Raw genomic sequence first — 24706 nt, forward strand, 5'->3', positions numbered from 1 at the left:
GCCACAGTACGAAGAAATGAAATTTTACAGGAGAAGTGTTTAAAGTTGAACTCTTCAGGCAATTTGCATTAAGGAAAGTAAGTTTGGTGTGCTCTCCAGCGGTTAACATTAGAGTAAAAAATCTGCCATTATTTTTGAAAGAAGATAACGTCCTTTGAAGACCTTTAAGCGAAAACAAAAAGAAAATTAAAAATTTCGTAATGTGGCACTATTTTTCCAAACGAGCGATATACATAAAATAAAAATTAAATTAGTATAATACATCCATTTAAGACCTTTCGTCCTTTCAGATACTCTTTTAATATTTACTATATTACATATGATTTCCAGGATGTAAAAAAAGCTAAAAATATAGGTTTAAGTTTATGCAGTTCTGTTTGACAAAATATTTATTCCACTAAAAACTGCTTTTGGACAATGTAAAACTTTGTATGAAGTATAACTCTACAAATATTTTCCAATGGCATGATTTTATATCGTAGTCTTTAAACCAGTTCTGGAAACCAAGGTACTATGGTTCATTCATGAAGATATATTCTTGCTTGAATCCATTCATGTTGGTGTGTTTGTGGATGTGCTGAGTCTCTGCTCCTCCTTACAGCCTCTGGAGCCAAGCCTGAGCGAGAAGCTAGGGCGGCCCTAGAGCGGCCCCAAGCTCAGTGGCCCCGATGACTCGGTCTTCGATGGACGTGCGCCATCTCAACAAGCGCCTCAGCAAAAGACTAAAAGCCAAGGCTGCCCTCAATCGAGCAGCTCTTAGTAAACAACTCTTCCAGAGCCTTCTTGCCAAATCATTGCTAAAAGGCAGAGGCCTGGCCATACGGACTTCAACTCAACTACCGTTGCCCTTGCCTTGGCTCGCGCTATTGGTAGATATTTATTTATCTATTAATTAATATGGCATGAAATATCTGGAGATAGCTGCATGCAATTGCAATTATCTTCGACATTGAAAAAAAATGTTTGATGCCAATTTATATGTCTCGAAAAATTACATTTCAAAGAAAATAGAGGAATTTAGTTGTTACTAATTTGAATGCCATTTTAAATGAAATCTAATTTTTCATACTTCAATCAGTATTTCAATGCTATCTTTAGATTTTAGTGTTAGACGCTATATGTTGTTTCTGTGTACGTGTCACTGTCAACGAACACATAAGTTTGAAATCATGCATAATAGTCAATAATCATCTGTCTGTAGCTTCGGTAGTGACTGACTAAATAACTATTGGTTCAATACTACCCTATTTGTTGCATTGATGTTGAGATTTGCAATAGTTCGATAATAGTAAATATGATTGGTTTGTTTATTCGCACCATCCTTATAATGCAAGTCAATTGCCCTTTCCTGTTCAAATGCAAATCCGATATTAGGCATATAGCAATGGTTGTACAAAAACAATAACTCTAGCAGCTACAAAATAGTTTGTAAGCTATTTCTGCAACTGTTCTACTTCGAATCATATATTTCTTAGTGTGCCCAAATGATAAAAGAAAGATCTTTTTAAGGTAGGCGAACACCCGTAATATTTTTTGTTCAATATTCATTGCACCTTTCTAAAACTTAATGCGATTATTAACTATGACATAAACAACACATTTTGACTACTTATTTGTTTAAAAAAAAAAATTCGATAGGATTTTTTTTTAATAAAAAAGACATTTTTAGCAAAATTATTTCATTATTTTTAAAACTTTTTGTGTCTATCTCTTCGTGAGATACCACAGAGTGATATGACTCTGCAATTTGAAAATAATTATCTAAAAACAGGTTTTATGGCCATATGTTTGAAAATTTCCCCCGAAAAACGTCTTTTTTTGCCGTCTAAGTTTAATTGATCATTATTTCAAAACCACATATTGCATGCACATTAACTTTTTGAGGTTTATATCACAGTTATGTGTTCAATTACCATGTTTGCTAAGTTTTGAAGCTTTAGAGTTAATACTTTTTCCGCTAGAGCTGTTGACGTCAATAGAAATTTGAAAACGTGGTTATGAGAAAATTAAGAAAGAAAAAGTAAATTTCAGTTTCAGTAGTGCAATTGAGTTTAGTGAAGTTCTTCTAGTTTTCTCAATAATTCACCAATTTAAAAATCAATTGCGGATCTAGAAAGAAGAACACTGGGGCTCTCTAAATTTCTCAAAATCGATTTTTTTCCAAAATTAGGGTGTTCGCCTACCTAAATGCTTAATGTTGTTGCTTATTGTATAGAATTTGGAAGTGCAAAGGATGTTAAGGGTTTCTTCCACTACTTCGGGTGTACATGTAGTTAAATTATCTGAAATTTACTGAAATATCGGTACTTGTTGAAATCATGTAGAATAGTATCAGAACAATCCGAAATGATTTCACTACAAATTATCGCACCAGTTACATTCGCTTATAAGCATGTCTACTTTACACTCATCGCGGAAAAATGGCTAAAGAATGTACACGTCGTGGTATTTATTGATTTAGTAGTGTCCGTCTTTTCGGTGTCTCACTGGAAGCCAGAGGACTGGGGAGAGAGGTACTAGAGTATTGAATTTTTGGTTTCATCACCTGTACTGTAAATACCTCGTACATTTTTAATTGTTTTTCGTACGTATAATTACTTATTGACTTTAGGTTAAATAATGATTGATCTGCCCATGAAATTTTAAAGCTATATGTTTTGGCTCAGTTTTGTATATCATGGACGTATTATTTGCAGCCATGCTTGGGTGTGAGTTTTTTAAAGTAAAAGATAAATAAGGGAATTAAGTATTAGTGCAAACAATAAATATGGTTTTTGCGAGGTTTATAGACGACAAGTTTCAATGAGTGAGTTTTTGTTTTTTAAACTAAATATTTATGTAGGAATATTTTTACTAGTTTATTTTAAATGTTTCAATGTATCAATTATGAATTGCCAAAATGACTTACGATTGCATTATAAGTATTTATTGCTGTTTTTGTAACTTTTTGGACCTGCAAAAGACAATAAATTTTAGATTCAATTATTTTTTCTTCAATTGTAGTCCGTGAAAAAAAGATATTTTAGTATTATTTCTTAAAATGAGGATCTATATAATGCATAATTTTGTAACAAGGCAAACGCCATTTTTTAATACAACTGGCTGAAATATAACAAAGACAAGATTTAAAACTGCTCTATAAGCATACGAAAAGTCAAGAACTTTTTCTACTGAAGTACCCAAACATGGATTCTTAAACCTGATTTACATAAATGTAATTAACTATGACAAGATGTTCAGTCTAGATCCTATACCATTTTCCAGATTGTACAAAATGCAACTTTAGAGCTTCAGTATTTAATTAAAGTCAAAACGAAACACATTGCAGTAGCAGCAGTTCGACTACGCGTTTTATCGCTCAAAAAAAGAAAAAAACTCCCAGCTGTCTAAAAGAATATTCCGCAGACTGTTCTGTCTTCTTTCTCCATTAATGATGTTCATCTTAAAAGCTAAAGACATTAAGAATTCTTTAAAAAGATCTCAGCATCTGTGTATTGTTGTTTTGAATACAAAGTAATCGAGTGCTTTTAGGCACAGCTTTCTTATGCAATGTTAATCTTATTACATCAAAGATACGTAAAAAAAAAATTTCCAGTATTTCTAAAGAGCACATTAAAATGTTTCGGCCTTTGAACAAAAAGCATTCTAATACTAATATGAAACACATTAATAATGCCACCCTTTCCGTCCATTAAATATTGCTAATAATTTGATTTAGGAAAACAGAGGTGGAGAAGTGACCATCATTTCATTTTTGAAATCATTTTGTGCAGCGCGAAGATTTTTTTCTCATTTTTTGTCTTAAGAGAAATTACAAGTTTCTGTCAGAAAATCCCCATATTTTAAAAACTGTTTTCTGTTTTTCTTTAACTTATTTTAAATATACGACTAGTCGACCCGTGCGGAACTCCGCACTGTGCTTCGAATCGTTTCATAAGGCATTTCGCTCTTTAAAATTTTCAAAGGACGAACATTATGAAGAAGAACCGAAAAAAAGTAAGCGCAGAAGAGAAGACATGTAATTTAAAGACATCAGTAACAAAACCTCGTTAAATACAATGTTGTGATAATTTGATCATCGCTCAACTTTCGGTCGTACATATTTTCAATGGAAACATAAATATCATTAAAATGTGGCTGAATAGTGACTCGTGAAAAAGCAATAATTGTGCATGTGAAAAAACAGGTTGTGGCAAATACAGTCCTGCCCATGTGAGCATCTGACGGGAAAAAACGAAACATTAAAGAGATATTTATTGGCACGAATTCCAATTGGCGCCATTCTGATTAACAGCCCGACACCCCAACAAACCTAGCAATTGCGCCTTCCTTTTCGAAAGCTGTTCATTGAAGGAATGCGTAGTAAAAAACAGCCAAAAAAGGTTTTTGCCAAAAAATAATAATAATAATAAGACCATTCTTCTATGTTTTGTCATTAACCAGCATGATACGATTTAAAATTATTCGTAAAGCGTGGAATTTGAATAAAGAATGACGAAGATCTCACGACAAACAAACATTCTAGAGAAGTAATAAATTAGATTTAAAATAAGTGTTTTTATATTTGAATATTGGACTATTTCACATAGAAGATTGCTTTAACCTTTACGGCTTAAATGCCCGCACATGTTTCTCTTTTAATCGAACACTTAAAATTCAAAACCAAAACCAGTTGAATTGAATCCGTTTCTTAAGTGTAATTTTTCGAACGTAGACAATGTTTTTTTTTTTCCAGCAGAAAGCAGAGGAGTAGAAAATGATGTCTTGCTAATGAAGTTGATAATAATTGTAATGCTTTATATCGTATTCGCGCAAATAAAAAATTAAAGGTTTACTGGGTGAAAGTCGTAGTTTTAATTTGGCGTAGTATTTTTTCATTTGTACAAAAGGTCGAACACTGCTATTAGATACATCTACATTTCAGCATACAATGAAAATGTTTTTCTGCGCAAAAAGGATTTCCTTTACGTAATTCTAATACTTTTTTATGCTTACATTATGCTGAGTGATCTGGATGTAGTCAAAGCTTTAAAAAAAGGAAGAACACCTTTCGATTAACAGTCAACTTATCCGAATGATAACTGCAGCCTGCATAAAGGAGTGAAAACACCAAGTAGCATTCCCACTGCATTTATTTTATTGCGTGTGTATGTTATGAGTACATGTAAAGCGTAATACTAATATAAATTTGATATTATGTCGGACAGCCCAAGCTTGCCTAAAGTTCAGATAGTTTATAGCCGAACGCTCTACTGAAAAAAACTTATCAATTTAACCGAACAACTAATTCCGGTGCTTTTAAGCTTTATTAAAATATGAACACACACACACAGGCCTTTTTTTTTTTTTTTTTTTTTTGCCGAAAGCGACGTAAAAAATTGGAAGACTGCCTTAAAACTTTACTCAAAAAAAAAAAAAAAAAAGAAAGAAAGAAAAATGCATAAGAACTACAGGCATCAAGGTTTTGGAACAGCAAGGGGTGTTTTCGAAAACTTGATTTTTCGACCGTAAGTCTATTTTTCGTCATTAGCCAGCCTGATAAGTTTTAAAATGAGAGGGGAATAATATATAAGGTAAGATATTGAAGAAAAATGTTTTTATTTTTGAAAATTTTACAATTTGTTACCGCAGGCTGCTTGAACCGTTATGACTTAGATGGCAGCACGTGTTCATCATTTAACAGCACGGTTGAAATACAAAATAAATTGAACTATGCTCTTTTTTAAGCGTAGCTTTTCGAATGTAGTAAAAATGTGATTTGTTTTTTTTGCAAAAAGAAGAAAAAATATATATTTTACCCTTCAAATTGAGGTAGTAATTTTTTTATTTGTACAAAGAGTCAAAAAGAAGAATGTATATTTCAATATACGTTTTGTTATTTTTTCTGAACAAAAAACAATTCTATTGTAGTCTGAAATCTTAAACCTGTTTCTTATATTTTCGCTTACATTATGCTTTAATTTTCTTACCAGAGTCAAAGCTTTATAAAAAATAAATAAAATAAAACGTACAATTCGGGAGTAATTTAGCACAAAGTCACATCACGGTTTCATAGCAGCAAGGAGCTTTTCCTTCTCATTTATTCTATTCCCTCACATTTGTTATTCACTTAATTAAGTGATCATGTAATGCCGATATATTTCTAATTTATTGATGCAGTTTGTCCGGACGTGGGCCCGAACACTCATTCTCCTGGTTACGAGGAGAACGCTCTACCGATCAAGCTATTCAGCTCTGTCGGTTACAGTGCAAATCAAAGTTATAAGTTTAACCGAAAATCTCATTCTGGTTCTTTAAAACAGGTTTTTCGGGTGAAAAAAAAACAATTTTTAGACCGTGGGTCTATTTTTTGTCAGTAGCCAGCACCATAAGCCTTAAAATAAGGTGTAAATCAAAGAAATCGATCAAGAATTGAGGAAAATCTGGCGTAGAAACCAAAAACAGGCTACAGAAATAATATATAAGGATACATAAAAATTAAAACAATGAAAAACTTCCGTTATTGCATCGTTTTCCTCCATTATTTCCTATTTTAAAATACTTTTTCATAAGTTATTACATTCCTGTGCGTTTATACTACCACGGGTAGATCTTACAATATAATTGCTTTGGTAATTTTATGACAGAATTCAGAACATAACTTCTTATTGTATTTGAAGAAATAACAGAGTTAGGAGAAACTGAGTCTTTACAATATTTGTTTTTAATAATAATTTTTATTGACTTTGCCACAAAACTAAACTTTGAAGCAGCTATTTTTCAAATCAGAAACTTAATTAAAATCGTAAAATGCACATTGCACAATTTTACATGATTTTGCACTCATTAGTAAACTGGAAATTAAAGAATTCCCCAATACACCACCAAACTAAAACTGCCTATATGAAAGATTAATCCCCTTGGAAATACTACAGCATTCCACTTGCCGTAAGAATCCGATTGTAAAATGAATAACCCCAAGGTACGCAAGGGTTTTTTTTTTCTTTTTCTTAAATTAATTAATAAAATTCAAAAAAACTTGTTATAAAAAGTATTTAACAAGTAGCAAAAGTTTTTTTTTTAAATGCGCAATTTTTATATCAAAACCAGAACTTCATTTAAAAAAAAGTTTTATTACAAGCAAAGTAATGGTTTAAAACAAAATAACGTGCTTACATACAATTCGTTGCCTCCCCCCCCCCCAGAGAGCGACGGAATGTTTACGTCTAATTAATAACAATAACTGAATTTTGAAGAAATCCAAAGAGCTTTTATTTTAAATTTTGAGTCATAAAATTGCTCTTTTCTACACGTTCACGAGAAATTTTACGCTTTTTTTGTCTTTAATTTAAGCCTGCGTTGAGTATGCGTCACTTGAGGCAATCCGTGCAAAGCCGAGCATCGACGGACTTGTTTATTGTCCAGAAACTTAACAGTGTTTGTCTTTTCTTTTTTTTTTTTCTTTTTTCAGTTTTATTCATCATATTCTTCATTGTCAATACAAAATATATGTTCCAATCTCGTTTACTTTCATAGAAACCTTTGTCTCGTCATTTTTTTTTTTTGGAAGGAACACATTTATGATGCTTCAGCAGCATCCATTATGAAAGCATTTTTCTTTTAGAATCCCTCTCTCTTCAGTTGTTAAAACAGAAGCATTGTATTTTTTTCCCTCAGAGCTTACAGAAAGAGGGTATATCCATTTTCAGTTACTGCTTTAGTAATGGTAGAAAGTGCCATTTTGGAGTACTTTTATCCATGTGTTTGTATTTATATGTAGATAAATTTAAAGTACGGATATTTCAGCCTTCCTCGGAGTTCGACAGCGGGTAAAAGGAAGGAAAGATTGTGAGATAGAGTAGGTTCTCATATATCTGAGAAAATCTTCTGGGATAAAAACAAATGGATTTTGAAATATCTTTCAAAATCTTTCTCTGGGATGTTTAAGCATGCATACAGTCATTTAAGGTAACTATGAACCATGTGGGTTTACTTTGCGCGTGGTAAAAAAATCTGTGCTCTGCTAGAAAAGTTGAGTTTTCTCCTTTTTATTTTTCAAAAAAAGAAGAAAAAAAAAACGTACGCAACAAAGTGCGCAGCTAGCCGTATACTCTAATAACTGTGAAGTTAGTTTGACAGCGACTCATTAATGCTGATTAAAATTTGTAGAAATCTATCTTCCTACATTGCATTGTTTTATGCCATATATAAAGTTATATTATTCTTGTGATGGTATGTAATAAAAAATGGAGAGTTTTTAGACATTTAGAAATTTGTTTTGTGTAACTTAAAGTTGCAGTAATTTTAATTATTTTTATTTCGTGTCGCATAAGCAGTTACCTTAAGTGGCGGGAGAATTTTGAATGAAATCAATAGTAACTTTTAATGAGCTTTATAGTTGTTATTTCTTAAAATTGGATAAATATACATGAGTTTTTTCTGCAGATTTTTGCACCGAATGCAAAAACAACTAGTGAAAATTGTGATCAAAGTTACCTTGATAGACTTTACTTTCTTTAAGTACATCGTTTTTTCGTTTTCCTCAATATATTTTAATAATTTTTAGTTGTTACTATAATTAATAAATAGAGTTTCTAAACATGCTACAATTTGATGCAACAATTAAGAACAGAAGCCTATTTTCAATTTGTAAGTTGATATGCTATCTTAGCACTTCACAATATCTTAAATATTGAAATGTTTTAGCAATACGTTGATGATATATTTAGGATCATTAGGCGGTTCAAACTGCCCAAAAAATGTTTATTATCATACATATACACTGGAATCACTCAAGTAGTATATGACGAATGTCAATTTATCTTCGAGGAATTGCATTTTCGGGCTGTAACTAAAATTAGGTTCAAGTTTTAAAAGGGTTGAGTTTTTTTACCTTCAAATGTGTGCTATAACTGATCATTTGGCTAAGCAAAATAGTAATAATAATAACAATTTATACAAAGAATAACAATATTAACAATTACAAAGCTCAATTATTGTTCTAGTATAGTGAAATTATTCCATTAATGTTTATAGATCCAACTAATATTAAACGAAAATATTATTAAAGACAGAAGATGCGTAGAATATCGTCAAATTTATTTGTCAGTGAGTATCTAACTGAGCAAAAGACTTCGTTTGTTTTTGAAAAATGTCATTCGACATCTGAAATTATTCTTATAAATGAGAAAACGGATGTTTGGAATAATAGAAGCAGTCGCTAAAAATATATCTTCTTTAAAACAATTAATTTAGTCTGGCCTACAATGAAACAAAAATGACATTAAATGGATATTCAATTAATTTAACGTGTTTAGTTGTTTTGAGAAATCATGTCCACAGCGAAGAATTTTGATTTTCACATTTGTTATTTGTCTGTAAATGTAATTACTACACTGTAATTCTTTTGTGCATTTGCAATACAGATTTGTGCCCATTTTGGGCAATATTTGAGTTTTAGCTTACAGAGACACAGATTTGAATTTCTGCTACAAAATAAAAATTTTAATTTATGTTTTTTTCAATTATGCAACTAAAAAGTAATAATACGCATGTGTATTTTAGGTTACTTCGCCAAAAGAAAATAGATTTTAGTTATAATATAAAATTTTACCCGCAAAATAGTTAATAAATGTATATTTTCATGAATAAACATAAGAATTTCGAAATGCTAAGGTCTGTATTGATAACCCAAGACCCAGGTAAAAACCCAAGACTTTCTTGCCCTGTTTATCAAGTACTACAAACATAAAGTGCAACGCTAAATATAACAGAAATCCACTATACTAGACGTAGATAGGTCGACGTATCTGATGCTTTCATATCTATCCCTTCATATCCTCCACATCACTTTTCTTTTGCTTATCTCACCGAGGGTGAGCTTAATAATCGAATATATTCATAAAAAATAATAATAAAAACAATTGATAAAACTGCAGGATTTCTTGATTCCAAAAATCAAGAAACGGAAAATCGCTTTTTTTTTTTTTTCAAATGAGATCGTTTACTTTCTTTGCATTTTAATACTGAAACATCCTTCGTAATTTTTCATGAGCAAAGGGTCACATGTTTTTAAAAAACATTGTAACTTTAAAGAAATATTTTTAGAATAAATTTTCTCCTAGCGCGTCATAAAAAAAATGTTCTAAAAATTATACTTAAAATTTCTATTTTTGTTAAGTAATTGGATGTTCCCTTTTATGAACATTTCTCCTCAAATTTGTTCTTTCATTTGTATTACAGAAATGAATTTTGTTTTATTTTGCTGAGTATCTGTTTGTAAATATATCAATTCCACTGCAAATTTCTTAAGTTTTTCATGGAAGTAAAACTTAGTATGTATCTTTCATTACTTACGTAACTAATCTTAATATGTTCACTGAAACGGAATACGTTCACTAATCTTAATATATATATATATATATATATATATATATATATATATATATATATATATATATATATATATATATATATATATATATATATATATATATATATATATATATAATATATAAATTTTTTGCTTTCCGGTTTGGTAAAGTTTCGACATGTAGACGTTTTCATCTATTATTACCATAATCAATATCTTTCATTTTTCATGTATCATAAATTATGTCAGGAGATCTGCCATTTGAATTTAATTAACATAAGTCTGGGTGTAATTTCTAGGCGATGTCGAAAACAAATAAAGAATAAATATTTCATGCTAGGCATTTTTCCATTATTCATATCTTTTCAATTATACCTGTATAAAAAAAATCTACAAACATGGGAGATTATTTTATTTTTCAATGATATTTGACTCACGGTTTGCTGTTTAACAAAAGCATAATTGAACGAGATTTTAAGCCAAAAAAAACTAAAATATTAATTTCTCCATCCAAATGCAATTGTTCAACTTAAAACAAGCGATAAAATCTTTAGTTTAATTAATATTTAGAACTTATTAAATTATTTATAAACATACATATAAAAATATATTCAGTTATTACGGAGTAAGAATTTACAGTGCTATATACGAACGAATTTCGTACTTCTCCTTGTTGAAAAATACTTTTAAACTTTACATACTAAAAAAATACTACAAAAAATATTTTGCTGGAAATATCTTCGTTAAGTGAACGGTGAATTCATTCTAACAGTTAGAGTATTTTTATTTGTACAGTTTTTGTTAAACTTTGCGCTTTTATGAAAATTACTGCTTTATGGGGAAACGGAGTTCTTTACCTAATATAACCTGCAAATTTGCTTTTAAGAAACTTTATCAAAAAAGCTTTCGACATGAACATGTTCATAGATAATTGTATTGAAGTGTTATTTCGTTTTAAAAAAATCAAATAATTCTGGTTTATTTTATAATCTGTTCAGTTTCTGATAATTCTGCTTATTGGTATACCGATTTTTCATTCGCTGTTACATTTTTAGGAGAACATTTTTTTAACCCAAGATTATCCCCAAACTTAAACGTGCTGTGGGAATTGTGGTCGAGATATGGAGATGGAAGTAGTACGCAACGGCACGGCAGCATCCTCATGTGTTGGGGAGAAGTATAATCCTAATGATAGTTGTTTGATTATAACTTAACTAAAGTTTCACATTCGGTTCCAACGTGGCAGACATGATCATGTTCGGGTCAAAAAACTATTTACGATGTAATAGGCTGAGTAGGTTTCTTCTTAACTTCCTATCGAAAAATCACAGGGCAGTTGCAAGTTTAAGTGCTATTTTGCCACGCTTTGAAGATTCCTTGGATGGGCGCCTTCAGATGAAGCCACATTTTTTTTAGCGTTAAGTTTCTGTTCAAGGCGAATTTTTTTCAGTACTTGTGACTTTAAAGATGATGCCCAAGCATGGTTTATTTTCTGTATAGAACATGATCAAGTCGGGGAAATTGGAACCGAAATGCTATGTTTTTTACTAAGTATTTACTTTTAAAAAAAACATCATTACAAATATAATATTTAACAACATATTACGATGCTCATTGTACCATTACTGCAAATATATTCACCCAAAATGTGGAGTAGTCATCTTCATTTTGCTTTGAATTGTCAAACCGCAAAATTTTAGTAATTATATTTATAAATAATAGAAACAAAATATCTTATTTCGAGAGATGCTAATTACCATTATTTTTTAGTTAAAAAAAATGTTTTGTAGCCAAAAAATGAGGGATTGTTTAAAGTATTTTTTTTTTTTAGCATTTTAAAAATTAGAGTTGTTTAATGTTTTGAAAGATTATTTTTCATTTAATGAAACAGTAAAATTGAAGGGTATGACGCAAATATAGCATCAGTTTGACCATTCTTATCTAAAACGTAATCTATTGAAGCAAGTTTTGGTGCACTGGAAAGGTATTTCAAGTCTCACTACAAAATTTCGTTGCCCTTAAGTTTTAGATCTACCTTTAATGCTGAAGGCATTTGTAAGCTGTCGGATTTAGCTAAGGCATTCTGTCTGGTGAAACCTGAACAAACTACTTTGAGATAGCAGTTTTCCCGAGTTTGCTGCAAACCCAGTTAAATGCGTCTTAAAGCTCTTCAATAGAAATCTTGCAACTCTAGCAATTCTATTTCCCAGCCTCGTTTCAGGAAGATAAAGTTTTTCTCATTTGTTCGAACAGTGGTTTTGATCCGTATCTTTTGCTATAAAAGCGCAGTTAGTTGAAATTAACCATCGTATATCCTTAGGTTGTTGTAGTTTCAAGTTAATTTCCTTTGATGACTCTTAGTTTGAAGGAAAGATTTGTTCTGATAAGCTAGGTCCTTTGGGTCGTTTTCGTACCTTTAAGTGGCCGCATTTTTGTGAAACGTCGACTCTTGGGAATTTGTGCATCATCGCTTGGTTACTGATTGAAAAGAAAAGCGAGAGTAATTGTTAAACTCAGATGTTATCAACAGCCTGAAGTTAAATGGCGGAAAACTTGTGCTTGAAAAATATTTTCTAAATTTTTATGGTGAAAGATGGAAAGATTAAATTTTGCATTTTGCTTAGCGTGCTATTTGCCTGGTGTTATTTGGAGAGGTGTGTTAATAATCTGCTGTAGCGAATGATTTTTCAAGTAGAAGGACTTTCAAATGTAGTTATGAAGAGTTTCTTCATTAAATTTATCAGACAAATATGGTGGAACTATCAGTTTTAAAATCAGTATTTAGAAAGTTAAGAGTTAATGGAAATAATGTGGTTTTCAAAATTATTTTTCATAATCTGCTGACGCAATGGAAAATTATTTTAATCAGTCTTAAAATTTAATGTATTACAATAGTTATTATATAGTTGAGTTTTTAAGTTCATGAGTGTTGGTGCCAGCAAACTGTCAATTGTGTTTTCAAATTTTTTGTTTTATAAAAAAATGGTCCCGACAATAGAAGAATTACAAGTTTAACACACTAGGCAAAACATATCAATCAAATATTTCACTAGCATATGCTTCTATGCTACGCTACGTCTTGTCATGCTCGGTAAAGACAACGTGCTACTATCTATAATGATATATATGTATATATACCGGGTCAGCAAGAAATAAACTTCAGAGGGCTCTAGGATCCTTGGAAGGATCCTCTTGGTTCTACTTGAACTAAAGATAATCCAAATGAAGCGCTTGGGATTTCTTCAATGAACCTTTTAGTTAAAAAAAAAAAAAAATACACTGATAGCTCGTGCTTTGCACGGAAAATCATTTAATGTGTTATCAATGTTAAATAATTCAAAAATACAACATGAAACCCTCAGTACCAGACACACAGCCCTTTCTAAAGCATTTGGCATCATGATCTTCAAATTCCAACTGACTCAGGTCAGCGATTGAGCATTACGGTTCTCCGACGTAAGAAAATTGTTGAAATAGCCATTCGCGGTATTGAGATGGTTTTCTGTTTATCTTTTTTTGTGGGAGGGGGGGAGTTTTTAAAACTTATCAAATGTTTTTGGGTACAACGCCACCGTTATTTATTTTTTTTCGTGATTAAACTTTTTATTTAACAAAAGTAGATGTTAAAATACGTGCACATGTTTAAAACAGCTTAATAACTCCATATGTCTAGTTTCAAAACTTCTCGTATAAATGTGTTGCATGACACGTATACATCTCTCACGTAAATCATTTTTTAACTACCCAGTGCTAATTATTTTAATTTCACTTAATTGTGAGATTGTTAAATATTCAGAAGGTGTATTGTGTTAAAAACTAGGTTGTGGTAATTTTTGTTAGAATGTGGTCTTGTTATATCAGCTAATTAATTACACGCTCTTTTCCTAAAAAAAAAGTGTTTTTCTTTTTCTACTAAACTTTCAGTTAGTAGAAATGTTTCTATTTTCATTTTTTTATTTCACGGGCTAAAATATTGTATAAAACTAAAAACCACGTCAAATGTAAATGGAATTTAAGAGGCAAACGAGAAAAGAGATATATTTCAAAATCAGCTGGAAGCTAAATATTATTATCTATAAATAATTAGTCAGTACCATTAATTAAAAAAAGGAAACAGGAATTAAGTAGTGCACCAAAGATTATTTAAATGAAAGTGAATTTCTTCAGAAAAAATGAAGTGAGCAGAGCCTGAAATTTTTTGTTATCTCCATAAACTTAAAAAATAATTTATACATTACTCCTTAGGTATACTTAACTTTGAATACATACTCTTTATCACTAAAACTGAAAAAAATATTACAGCGATAAAATTGTGGAAATATCAGAACCTAACACGTTGTTTAACGCTCATTGCTTTCACTTTATGTTACCAGTCGTTTGTTATAAATTACATTCAGCTAGTCACAACGTAAATATAATGCTAAAAATTAAGTTAAAAAAAAGTGTATAAGGTAATGATTAAACGACGCTAGTGAAGAGAGTGATCGATTACAAAACCAGCCTGTTTATACAACTTGTTATGCAATCTGTTTTCTTAAGTCCTGAAACATCAAATTTTACTTGAATGAGTTTCGCAAAAACCTCTTAAAAAAATTAGGCACCTTCCCAATGTAACACTCAATAATGCTATTAGTATATAGTAATTCGCAATGTAACACTCAGGAATTTTATTACTATATAATTCCCATAGTAACACTCAGGATTGTTGTTACTATATAATTCCCAATGTATCACTTAGGAATAATATTTCTATCTAATCTTTATTTACTACTTGACACGCACTAACGCAGAATGATTAACTCATTCCGTTCTCATTTCTTTCACTTTGTGTTAGCAGTCGTTTGTTATAAATTATGCTCAATTAGTCACAACGTAAATATAATGCTAAAAATTAAGTCAAAAAAAGTACATAAAGTGATGATAAAACGGCGCTAGTGAAGAGAGTGATCGATTTTAATATGAGCTTCAACCTGTTTGCTTAAGTCCCGAAATATTGAATTTTACTGGAATGAATTTTGTAAAAACCTCTTAAAAGTCTGGGCTCCTTCCCAATGTAACACTCAGGAATGTTATTACTATCTAATCCATCTTTACTACTTGACATGCTGCAAACACAGAATGATTAATGCTCGCTGAATATCTTAAAGAACTTGTAAACCAGAGCCTAGATTCTGGAAGAACGACGGCTTGTCCACATGTAAGCTTTCAAGCAAGAAAGAATTGGAAGAACGTCTTAAAGGGTCCTTCATAATGAGAACATGCAGCTGTTTTGCAGATGTCATGCTGCGCTATTTTAATGAAGCTTTTGCGAAAAAGAAATTGCTCGTTATAAAAGTGAAGCTGCTCTTTCATATTTTGCGTGATTATTTTTCAAAAATGCGCAGAATCGGGACGGAATAAATTTTTATGGCTTAATACAGCGTGGTACAAGACTAGGTGATGTTGGATTAAACTTTTAAAATGTAAAAACGAAAAAAATGAACATAGGCTGAAAGAATCAACAAACTTTTTTTATCTATGCCTCCTATAAAGACATGGCCTTATGAGTCTTAAAATATATTTACGAGTAGTCTGGGATTTTCGGAAAAATACATTTTTAATGAAATTGAACTCTATTGAAGGAAATGAAATATTATAATTATGAACTTAGTATTTTGCATTTTTGTTTAAAGAACATACATTCATTATGTAAAATAATCACACTATATGTTTTTTCTTCCTTTTTGAATAGAGTATAGTAGCAGAAACTAATGTTGGTGTCATGATTTGATCATTTCAGGGAGAAATCGGTACCCAAAATGTTATTATTTACATGCAAAAATATTTGAAAATTTTTACATGTTATAATAGTGCATTTTAGGTTTTACAGACACTTTTGAGGAAACAAAATGGCATTTAATGTCTAAAAAAAGAAATTTTCTCACATAAATAATATTTTCATATTTCTTAGTTGGAATAATTTCAATTACTTCAAACCTAACCGAATATGCTTAAGCATAATGTCAGTTCCTTAGCAGAATGTAAAATGACTATCGGTTCATTATTTTTTTAAATTTATTATGATCCTCTTTGTATTAAAAGTAGGATAAATCAGTCTTGCTGCAGTGCTTTGAACAAAACAAAGGCTATAGGAGCAGGATAACAGGAAAATCCAACTTTGTTTAACCCAAATAAACAGATTACAGAATACACGTGTTTCTGGGTTATGTTCAATTAAGCACAGATGTACATGTTGCAAACTATTCTGATTTAGAACTAAAGCTCAGCTAGTTTTAAGCTTATATATTACTAAGTAGTTACAGTGGTTTTCCTCCTGTACAAATTCAATCTTGTTTTAAATCATATTAAAAAAAAAAAAAAACTCCAAGAATTTTCAGGCAATACATATGAGGAAGTGAGAAGCAAAGGGATGTAAGTGGCAAAATTAAAAATTTGGAGATAACCAGTACAAATGGAGGTGAAAACCTCCTCTGTCTTGGGGCAAGAGATAGTACTAGTGACCCTGGTAGGTGCTGCTGTATAGCATGATTTAGAAAAAAAATTAATGAAAGCCTACCTAGGATGTTATCTTTATACGCGTGTTGTTCAAAACTTGAAAATGTTCACTTACTTCCTTTTGCTTCTCACTGCCTCATATGTCGTTCCAAATGTATCACTTTTAAGCAAACTCATGACATTAAGGCTGGAAACATTTTTAAAAACCACAGAGTGGGTACATTTAAACATTTTTCTTAAGTCCTTAAAATTTCCCATGAAATAATTTATATTCTATACATAAGTAGCAACGTCCATTTTCTACCTAAGTAGTTCAAAAAATTTGGTTAGCAAATATTAAGATTGTAGTTTTGAATTGTGCTGTTAAATCTCTTTAATATGTGCGAAGGATATATCAGAATACATCATTTGACAAATGTTATCAATGGAAGGACTCGGGGGGCAAGAATGTGATATGACACATGATGTGAATTTTTCAGTAGGCCAATTTTTAACTTCTAAAATATATTTGTAGATTTGTATAATTTGTATTCTATATTCTGCAATACTAAAACCAGATATGTTTTTCTCCAAGTGACATAATCCATGTTTATTTCAATTTTAGTTGTAAGAAACAAAAAATTTGATCTAAAAAGTCTCCCCTTGTGGCTTGTCAAATTTCTGCCCGATCCCTTCAATTCCAAAATTTCCCAATTACCTTCAATGTCTATGCAGTCTTCTACATTTAAAATGTCCACTGAAACAGTGTTCTTCAATAAGCTCAATTAATTTAATACTTATTCCCTCATTGAAATTGTCCGTTAAGTTCGTATATTCCGGCAACTACTCTGACACCAATGAAATTTAATATTCTTAAGCTGATATCATAAAAACCAAGACACCTAACAAGCTAAAAAAGAAATAACAACATCAGAAAACACAACTTGCAAATTACTACTAACACATGTTTCGGCGTTACAAAAAACGCCTTTTTCCAATGGCATTCCTTGTAACGCCGTAACACTTGTCTGCAGTAATCTGCAATTTATGTTTTCTGACGTTGTTATTTTTTATTTTACGTTTTAGCACAAAAGTATTTATTTAACCTAGCAAGGGTTATTGAGTGTCAATTTTTACTTCACTAAATAAAACTTGTTGATTTTATCTGACAAATACGCTGTAGCTGCTGAAAGCTCAGCTTTACATAATCCTCGCGGATTTTTTTTTTTTTTTTTTGACAAACAGGGATTACTTTTTTGAATGAAAGCATTAATCTAGTCCTCTAAGCTTATGGGCATTAACGCTCAATTAACCTTCGTAAAATCATCATTTTCCAGTCGGCACTTTGAAAACATTTCTTGGATTTCTTTTCTTTCACAGGATGGCCTTAATGAGAAAAAGAATGCATATGTTGATGACAAAAGCATAAAGGTCTCGTGTGAAAATCAAAATTTTGTCCAGTTGGCAAAGGTTGACCTTAATTAGACTTACCACTTTCTTTTGTTCACAATGTTAGTTTATGCTGGCAACAACGAGCCCTAATGATAGACACGTTAGTATTAGTATATCATTCTCTTTATCTCTCATCAGTTGATTGCAATGTAGTTGTATTTTATAGCTTGCTTGAATTGCAATCTCGAAAGGCCTAATGAGCAAAGAAGCAAAAATATTTAACTGTGTTTATATTTTAAAGAAGATCAAAGAATTTTACTTTCTGTCAAAGTTTCGTGTTTTTGTGTAGTTACATTTGGGCAATTTATATGAAAACATAACACAAAGACATATTATGTTGATATGAAAACCTTAGTTTTGAATGTGCGTTAGACAAATATACAGTGCCGGCAAAAAAAATCTTTACGTTTTTCTTACTTTACATGCAAACTTCTTGTCATGATTTTACTCGGCATGCTCCCTAGTGGTTTGGCCTAATACCGAATATTGAGTTATATTATGACCGAATTTAGCGGATATACTTAATATAACCATGATGACAAATACATATACACAATCATGACAGTACATGTTTGACGCGTGTTAGGAAAAGATGTATAAATTATTATATATATATATATATATATATATATATATATATATATATATATATATATATATATATATATATATATATATATATATATATATATATGCAACATCATTTATAATTTCTTTGTCTAGTTCTTTTATCTTTCATTTTAGCTTGGTTATATAGATTGCTACTTCTATTTTTCTTAATTCCTATCATTCTTAATTTCTTTGTATACTTCTCTTATCTTTTGTTTCGACTTGGTTATAACCTGAAAGCAATACAGGGTTTCTTATCCCCTTGATTTATACTGAAAAACAAGTGATCCTGTTCGCTGTTATTATATTTTATCTAACTCTTGATGATATCAAAGAGCAGAAGTGTTTCCCGTTATATTTTTGCTAATATTATTTTATCGTATGTATTGATAACAGTTCTTTCCTCGACAAGAGCGTTACAGAAGAATCCGTTCTCTAGTTAGTCTCAACAATTGTTTATGTTGCCCTAATGATTTGTCATTATTATGATACTAAATATATGTATTATATGTATAGATATATTGTATATGTATTTTTTATTTTTATTGAAATTTTCAAAAGCTAAATATAAGTAATTTCACTAGTTTTGAAATTTTAAAAATGTACTTCATCTTAATTAGTATGCATTTAGTTTTCAATATTTCTTCATTTGTCTCTAATATATATACGAGTATATATGTACACGTATACATAAATACAAACATGAAAAAAACTTAATTGATTACCTTTGTCATACGGTCTCGTTAAAAATGAAGGATATTGATTAAAATCGCATCCAATGTTACTTTAAGTACTAATTGCCGTTTCTTTATATAAGGTTTTAAAGAGAAAATGGTTTACAAAATGCATAATTAAGTGGCGCAGCACGCATCATTTTGCTAAAAATATTTTTTAGTTCGCAAATGATTGAAGTCATAAGAAATAATTAGTTTTGCACGAACTCCAGCTAAGAGCGTTGTCCCTGCTTTATTTTTTAATTAACGGATTGCAAAGTTAAGAAAAAACTTGTATGTTACGTCTGTTTATTGGAGTAATTAATTTTTTATGCTTTAAAGTAATTAAGTACCTAGCCTTTGGGAGGCGGTAATTACTTCCAGCCAAAACATTATCTTATTGTCTTACGAAAGTTATTATCACAATATTATACTTGTTACTTAATGCTTAAGCAAACTTTTTAAATAATTTTGTCATTCTTGTTTGATGTCATGAATACGCTCTGGGGGCGAAATAACAGCGTTTTAAAATTCATGTATAAAGTAATATTTTTATATGTTGCTTTTTACTTTATTGCGTTTTGTAAATATTGTTATTATTTAAAAAGCTTTAATGCTGTAAGTAATATAGAAAAAGATTCTGAATTCATTTTCTGTTTTCATAGTAAAAAAATATGTGAAAACATTAAACATATCAATTAAGTATAAGTTTTTTATGAATCAAAAGCTGTCGTTCAGCAATAGTTACGAGAAGTTTTTGTACTCGGAATCCACATGCAAACAGAAACTTCACAGTTAAACTGCAGAAGGCCTAACAAACAAATGGATGATAATTTTAATGTTATCTGATTTCAATTTTCAATTTCACTTTAACTTTAGGAGATTAATTAATGGTTACTGGGTTTTTTGTAAAATTTAATTGCTGGACTGGAATTTGATTTTTTATCCATTTTATTAAGTTTTCCCTTTAAAAATGCCCAATTTGGTGTGTGCTGAAATCGAGAATTTGATGAGTAACCAGAAAATAATTCTGATGCATGTTGTTGATACTATCTTATAAAATAGTGAAAACAAAATTGGGAGCGTTTATTATGATTCACCTGGTAAATATCAAGATCTGATGAACTCGTGCATTTAGCTGACGTTAAAACAGTAATTTGAAATTCAATAATCTTCAGCAATGTTGGAGTTATTTAATCCTTGTTCCTTCACAAAACTGCGAGCTCTTTCAATTAAAATATCAAGACGTGTTTAGTTTTCCCAGTGTAACATAGACCCCAATGGGCAATTCCATGGCTACTAGTATGCCAGTCGTTGCACAATACTATGCAATGATCTATACAAAGGTGATTGTTTTGTTGCATGAACTGAATAAAGAACATGATCACTACTTCAACTGTACAGCATGTCCCAGTTTAACCTGCAAGTCTCTCTATTATTCTCTATTTTCGCGACAGTTAGTCCTAGAAACATACTTCCAGCTGTAAAAATGGTCAAAATAAGGTGCAGAGTTACGATATAGAAAGTTTGAAGCAAAAAATAAAATTAGTGAAAAAATGCGAAAGCTAACTTGTTATACGGAACCTTGGTCCCCTAACTTATGTTTCGGAAAATAATATCCAATAAAAAAATATTCCAGCACAAAAAATTTGAAACATTGGCTGCTAAAACGAAGAAGATATTGGTGTTTAAAATTTTGAGGGACTGTACAGAAGATGTGTTGTGGGTAATTTGTCTTGTGTTGTTGTCCATTTTCGGAGAGGTAAAGGGTTACCTTCTTTTAAAAATAATTAAATAGAATCAAGACACAAAATCTCGAATGGTCCTTAAGATTTTTTCTTGCATGCTTGCATATTTTCCACTGCTGTCTTAAGAACTTTGAATAACTGGGTACCCCACAAATCAGTAAAAAATAAACATAATAAAGCTACAATTGATAAAAATGAAATACGAGCTTTAAAAGGATTTTATGATTTGGAAACCGGTTGAAAACACTTCATTTCAATTATTTGCTGTACTAAATACTTTGTTTTTCAAAAATAAAACATCTGAACCACACTTGTTCTTATTGATTCTTATTTTAAGTATCTACAGAGATTTTAAAGCTTAGAAATTTCGTACATACGGGAATCTTATGACTCCATATGTATGAATTTCTATCTTACACTGTTTTTCGACGTGTAAAAAGATGAGCGCATGTAATGGTAATTTCTTTAACTCAAATATCCATTAAATGCATAATCAGCTAACATTTTAAAGAGATTTTAAAACTTAGAATTTTAGTGCATACGGGTATCTAATGACACCGTATGTGCAAATTTCTGCCTTACACGGTTTTTCGACTTGTAAAAACTGCTAGCTGTATGAATATGAAAGCTTGTAACCGTAATTTCCTTAACTCATAGATCCTTTAAATGCATAATCAGCAAGAGTCGAATAAGCTTCACTGTCGTTGGGTAATTTCCTAAAACAGCTATGACTTGATTAATCAAGACGCTAATAGCTCCCTATGGGTTCATTGAAACTCTCATCCTATGACTAACTTCCCCTTCCCTCTTTCATCTTAACTTCTTAACGCATCCAAGATGCTTTGGTAACAGTAGCGACAGCTCTTTATGGCTCCCCAGAGCTTCCCTGGCACGGTGTGTTGTCCAAGCAAAAATAGTCATGTATCTTTGCACCTACGAGAAAATCACTGAATTATGCTCGTAAGAGGATCCGAAGTCGTTTAAAACTTCTTGCTGTTTTTTTGCTACTTTGTTCGGGTAAATTTTGTTATTTTTTCTGCATTCAATGTTCGAACTTCGTCGAAAGTTTTGGATGATTTACTGAGAAAAATAAAGTATATTTTTTAATAAGAAATTATGCTTTGCGAACCACGAATGCTAATTATTCCAAATTATGGATTTTTAAGCCGGTTATTTTATGAGCTTAAGTATTTATATTCCGATATACATCGTCATAAACATGATTTTTTACGCCGCCTTTAAAGTACTTGACTTTGACTTTTATTGAACAACTTAAGAAATTTATTATAAATAAGTAAAAGCATTGTGGTATATTTTTTTTTTATTGCCGTCTATAAAAATTTCAAAATGCAATTTCCTTAATTTACTTTTTAATCCTGCAATGAAAATGCACTAAAAATAGCGACTGAAGAATACAATTGATCTGAATTGTCGTTTAAATGTTCGAAGTATCAACATAATTTAAAAAAATTGGTGGTATGATATTCTCTTATACTTTCTTTGTTTCCATTAACTGTTTTTTTTTCTTTTGTAAGCGTCCACAATTAAAATGACATGTTATATATAAAATGGCCTTTAGAATAACCACACCCTAAAGTTGTCCCACAACATTTTGAAAAAATATGCATGACAATATGCATATAATTATATTAATCATTTGCATTTCAAAGCAGGATTGATAAATAAATAGGAGTTCAGATGATGCATTTCCAGTGAAGAGAATATTCCCTTTTTGAATCCCAAGAAAAGCTTGGAAAAGATCTGTCACCTTTTTTCTCTGTCTCGTGGCTCATTCCACTTTGTGCAGCAATACACTAACGATCATCGTTTGTATTAATTTAATTATGTCAACCAGATTTAACCAAAAAAAAAAATGTACCTCCATACCTTAGAAATTCATCGGCGAGTTGAGTTGCCATGTGACAAGCAAACACATGTTTAATGTTTGCAACCAGGAAACTGCTTCGTGCTATCTCTATCACATGTTTATTCTAAGGGTCGAAGAAACACAGAAGACATTTTGTATAAAAGAGAAAGTCACCTGATGGGTTACCGTGGAAATTGCTCTTAATCTACTTTGTGGCTTGTGCATGCTTAGCAATGAATGCAGAACTAGCAAGTTGGTCGTCTTAGAGGGACTTCCGCAGGTAAGTGGTGAAGCTTGTCCATCATTTGGACTACGACATTTGACTGACAGTTCGTGGACAACTTTCTACTCTCAAGCTTCTATACTTCTAAGAATCTGAGGAGTCCATTTAATTATTATTATTAGTTATTATTATAAACAGTACTGCTAGGTAATAAAGTGCAAACATTTTTGTTCATTTAGCAGGTATACTAAATATAACCGTGATGACAAATACATATACACTGTTAAAAATTTTCCGGAAAATTTACGGTAATTGTTACTGGCATCCATGTTGCCAGTAACTATTACCGTAAAAATCAAATGTTACTGTAAAATTTTACGGTTTCCTCGGTAGGCCACAGCAACCAATTGGCGCAGGGATCGATTATTTCTCAGGTATAAATTACCGTAAAAATCAGCGATGCGTTAGTCCGCTATTTTACAGTAACAATTACCAGAAAATCTTCCTGAATTTTTAACAGTGTAGACAATCATGATACGCGCTGCTTAAAGGTTGAGCCGCGGAAAAGTATAAGGACACCAAATGCATCAAAACAGTTTTCATAAAATACATACATAGGTCTTAATGAAAGAACGCCCTGTACCAGGGAAAAAAGCATTTCTGACTCTTTGCAATGAAGAAGAATTTCGAATCACCTTTGTGTCTTTGATGCTACATTTCAATTTGGATCTTGGTATCAATGATGATATGGCAACTTTTATTTTTTTAATTCAAATTAAAATTGGAACTTTTCCAAAAGTTTTAAGCTACGACGATCATATACCAAAACTACACTAAATAAGCCGCAAACTGAACTCCCTTTTGAAACGTATCTTTTATTTTATAAATAATATTCCAACTGAAATTTCTTATGTTTACTTCATTGATGTGCAAAGTGTGAAAACGAAATACTTTCATATTATAATCGAAAAAAAAAAGTCAACTTTGACTCGTCCACAAAGAAAAACTCTTCAAGTTGAAAATTGAAGCAAAAAGAGGGACCAGCTGTGTTGAAAAACTGAATCCATTTTCATAAATGTGGAATTTTCTCTGCTTCTAGAAATACCAGTTTGCAGTTTCGCAATTTATCATTTTGCCATCCTACCCTGAAATTCATTTCTTTAGCAGATCGCGCGGCCTGCATTCCACTATCGGTGCTGTAGAAAGCATTCATAAGTTAAGCTCTGCCATAAATTAAATGTGGACAGAGCGACTGCATATGCATAGAGT

The 24706-nt window shown here is 31.0% G+C and overlaps 1 protein-coding gene across 3 annotated transcripts in view; it reads left to right on the forward strand.

Moving 5' to 3' along the window:
• LOC129219260 (CUGBP Elav-like family member 2) overlaps positions 1-24706 on the forward strand; it is a 542217-nt gene that overhangs the window by 159330 nt on the left and 358181 nt on the right. For all 3 annotated transcript variants that reach the window (XM_054853587.1, XM_054853590.1, XM_054853589.1), the window contains exon 2: positions 602-869. In XM_054853587.1, coding sequence (XP_054709562.1) covers positions 669-869 — 201 coding nt within the window. In that variant the 5' untranslated portion in view covers positions 602-668. The remainder of the gene's footprint in view (positions 1-601; positions 870-24706) is intronic.

This window comes from Uloborus diversus, chromosome 3, assembly GCF_026930045.1.
Source record: "Uloborus diversus isolate 005 chromosome 3, Udiv.v.3.1, whole genome shotgun sequence".
Classification (NCBI taxonomy): domain Eukaryota; kingdom Metazoa; phylum Arthropoda; class Arachnida; order Araneae; family Uloboridae; genus Uloborus; species Uloborus diversus.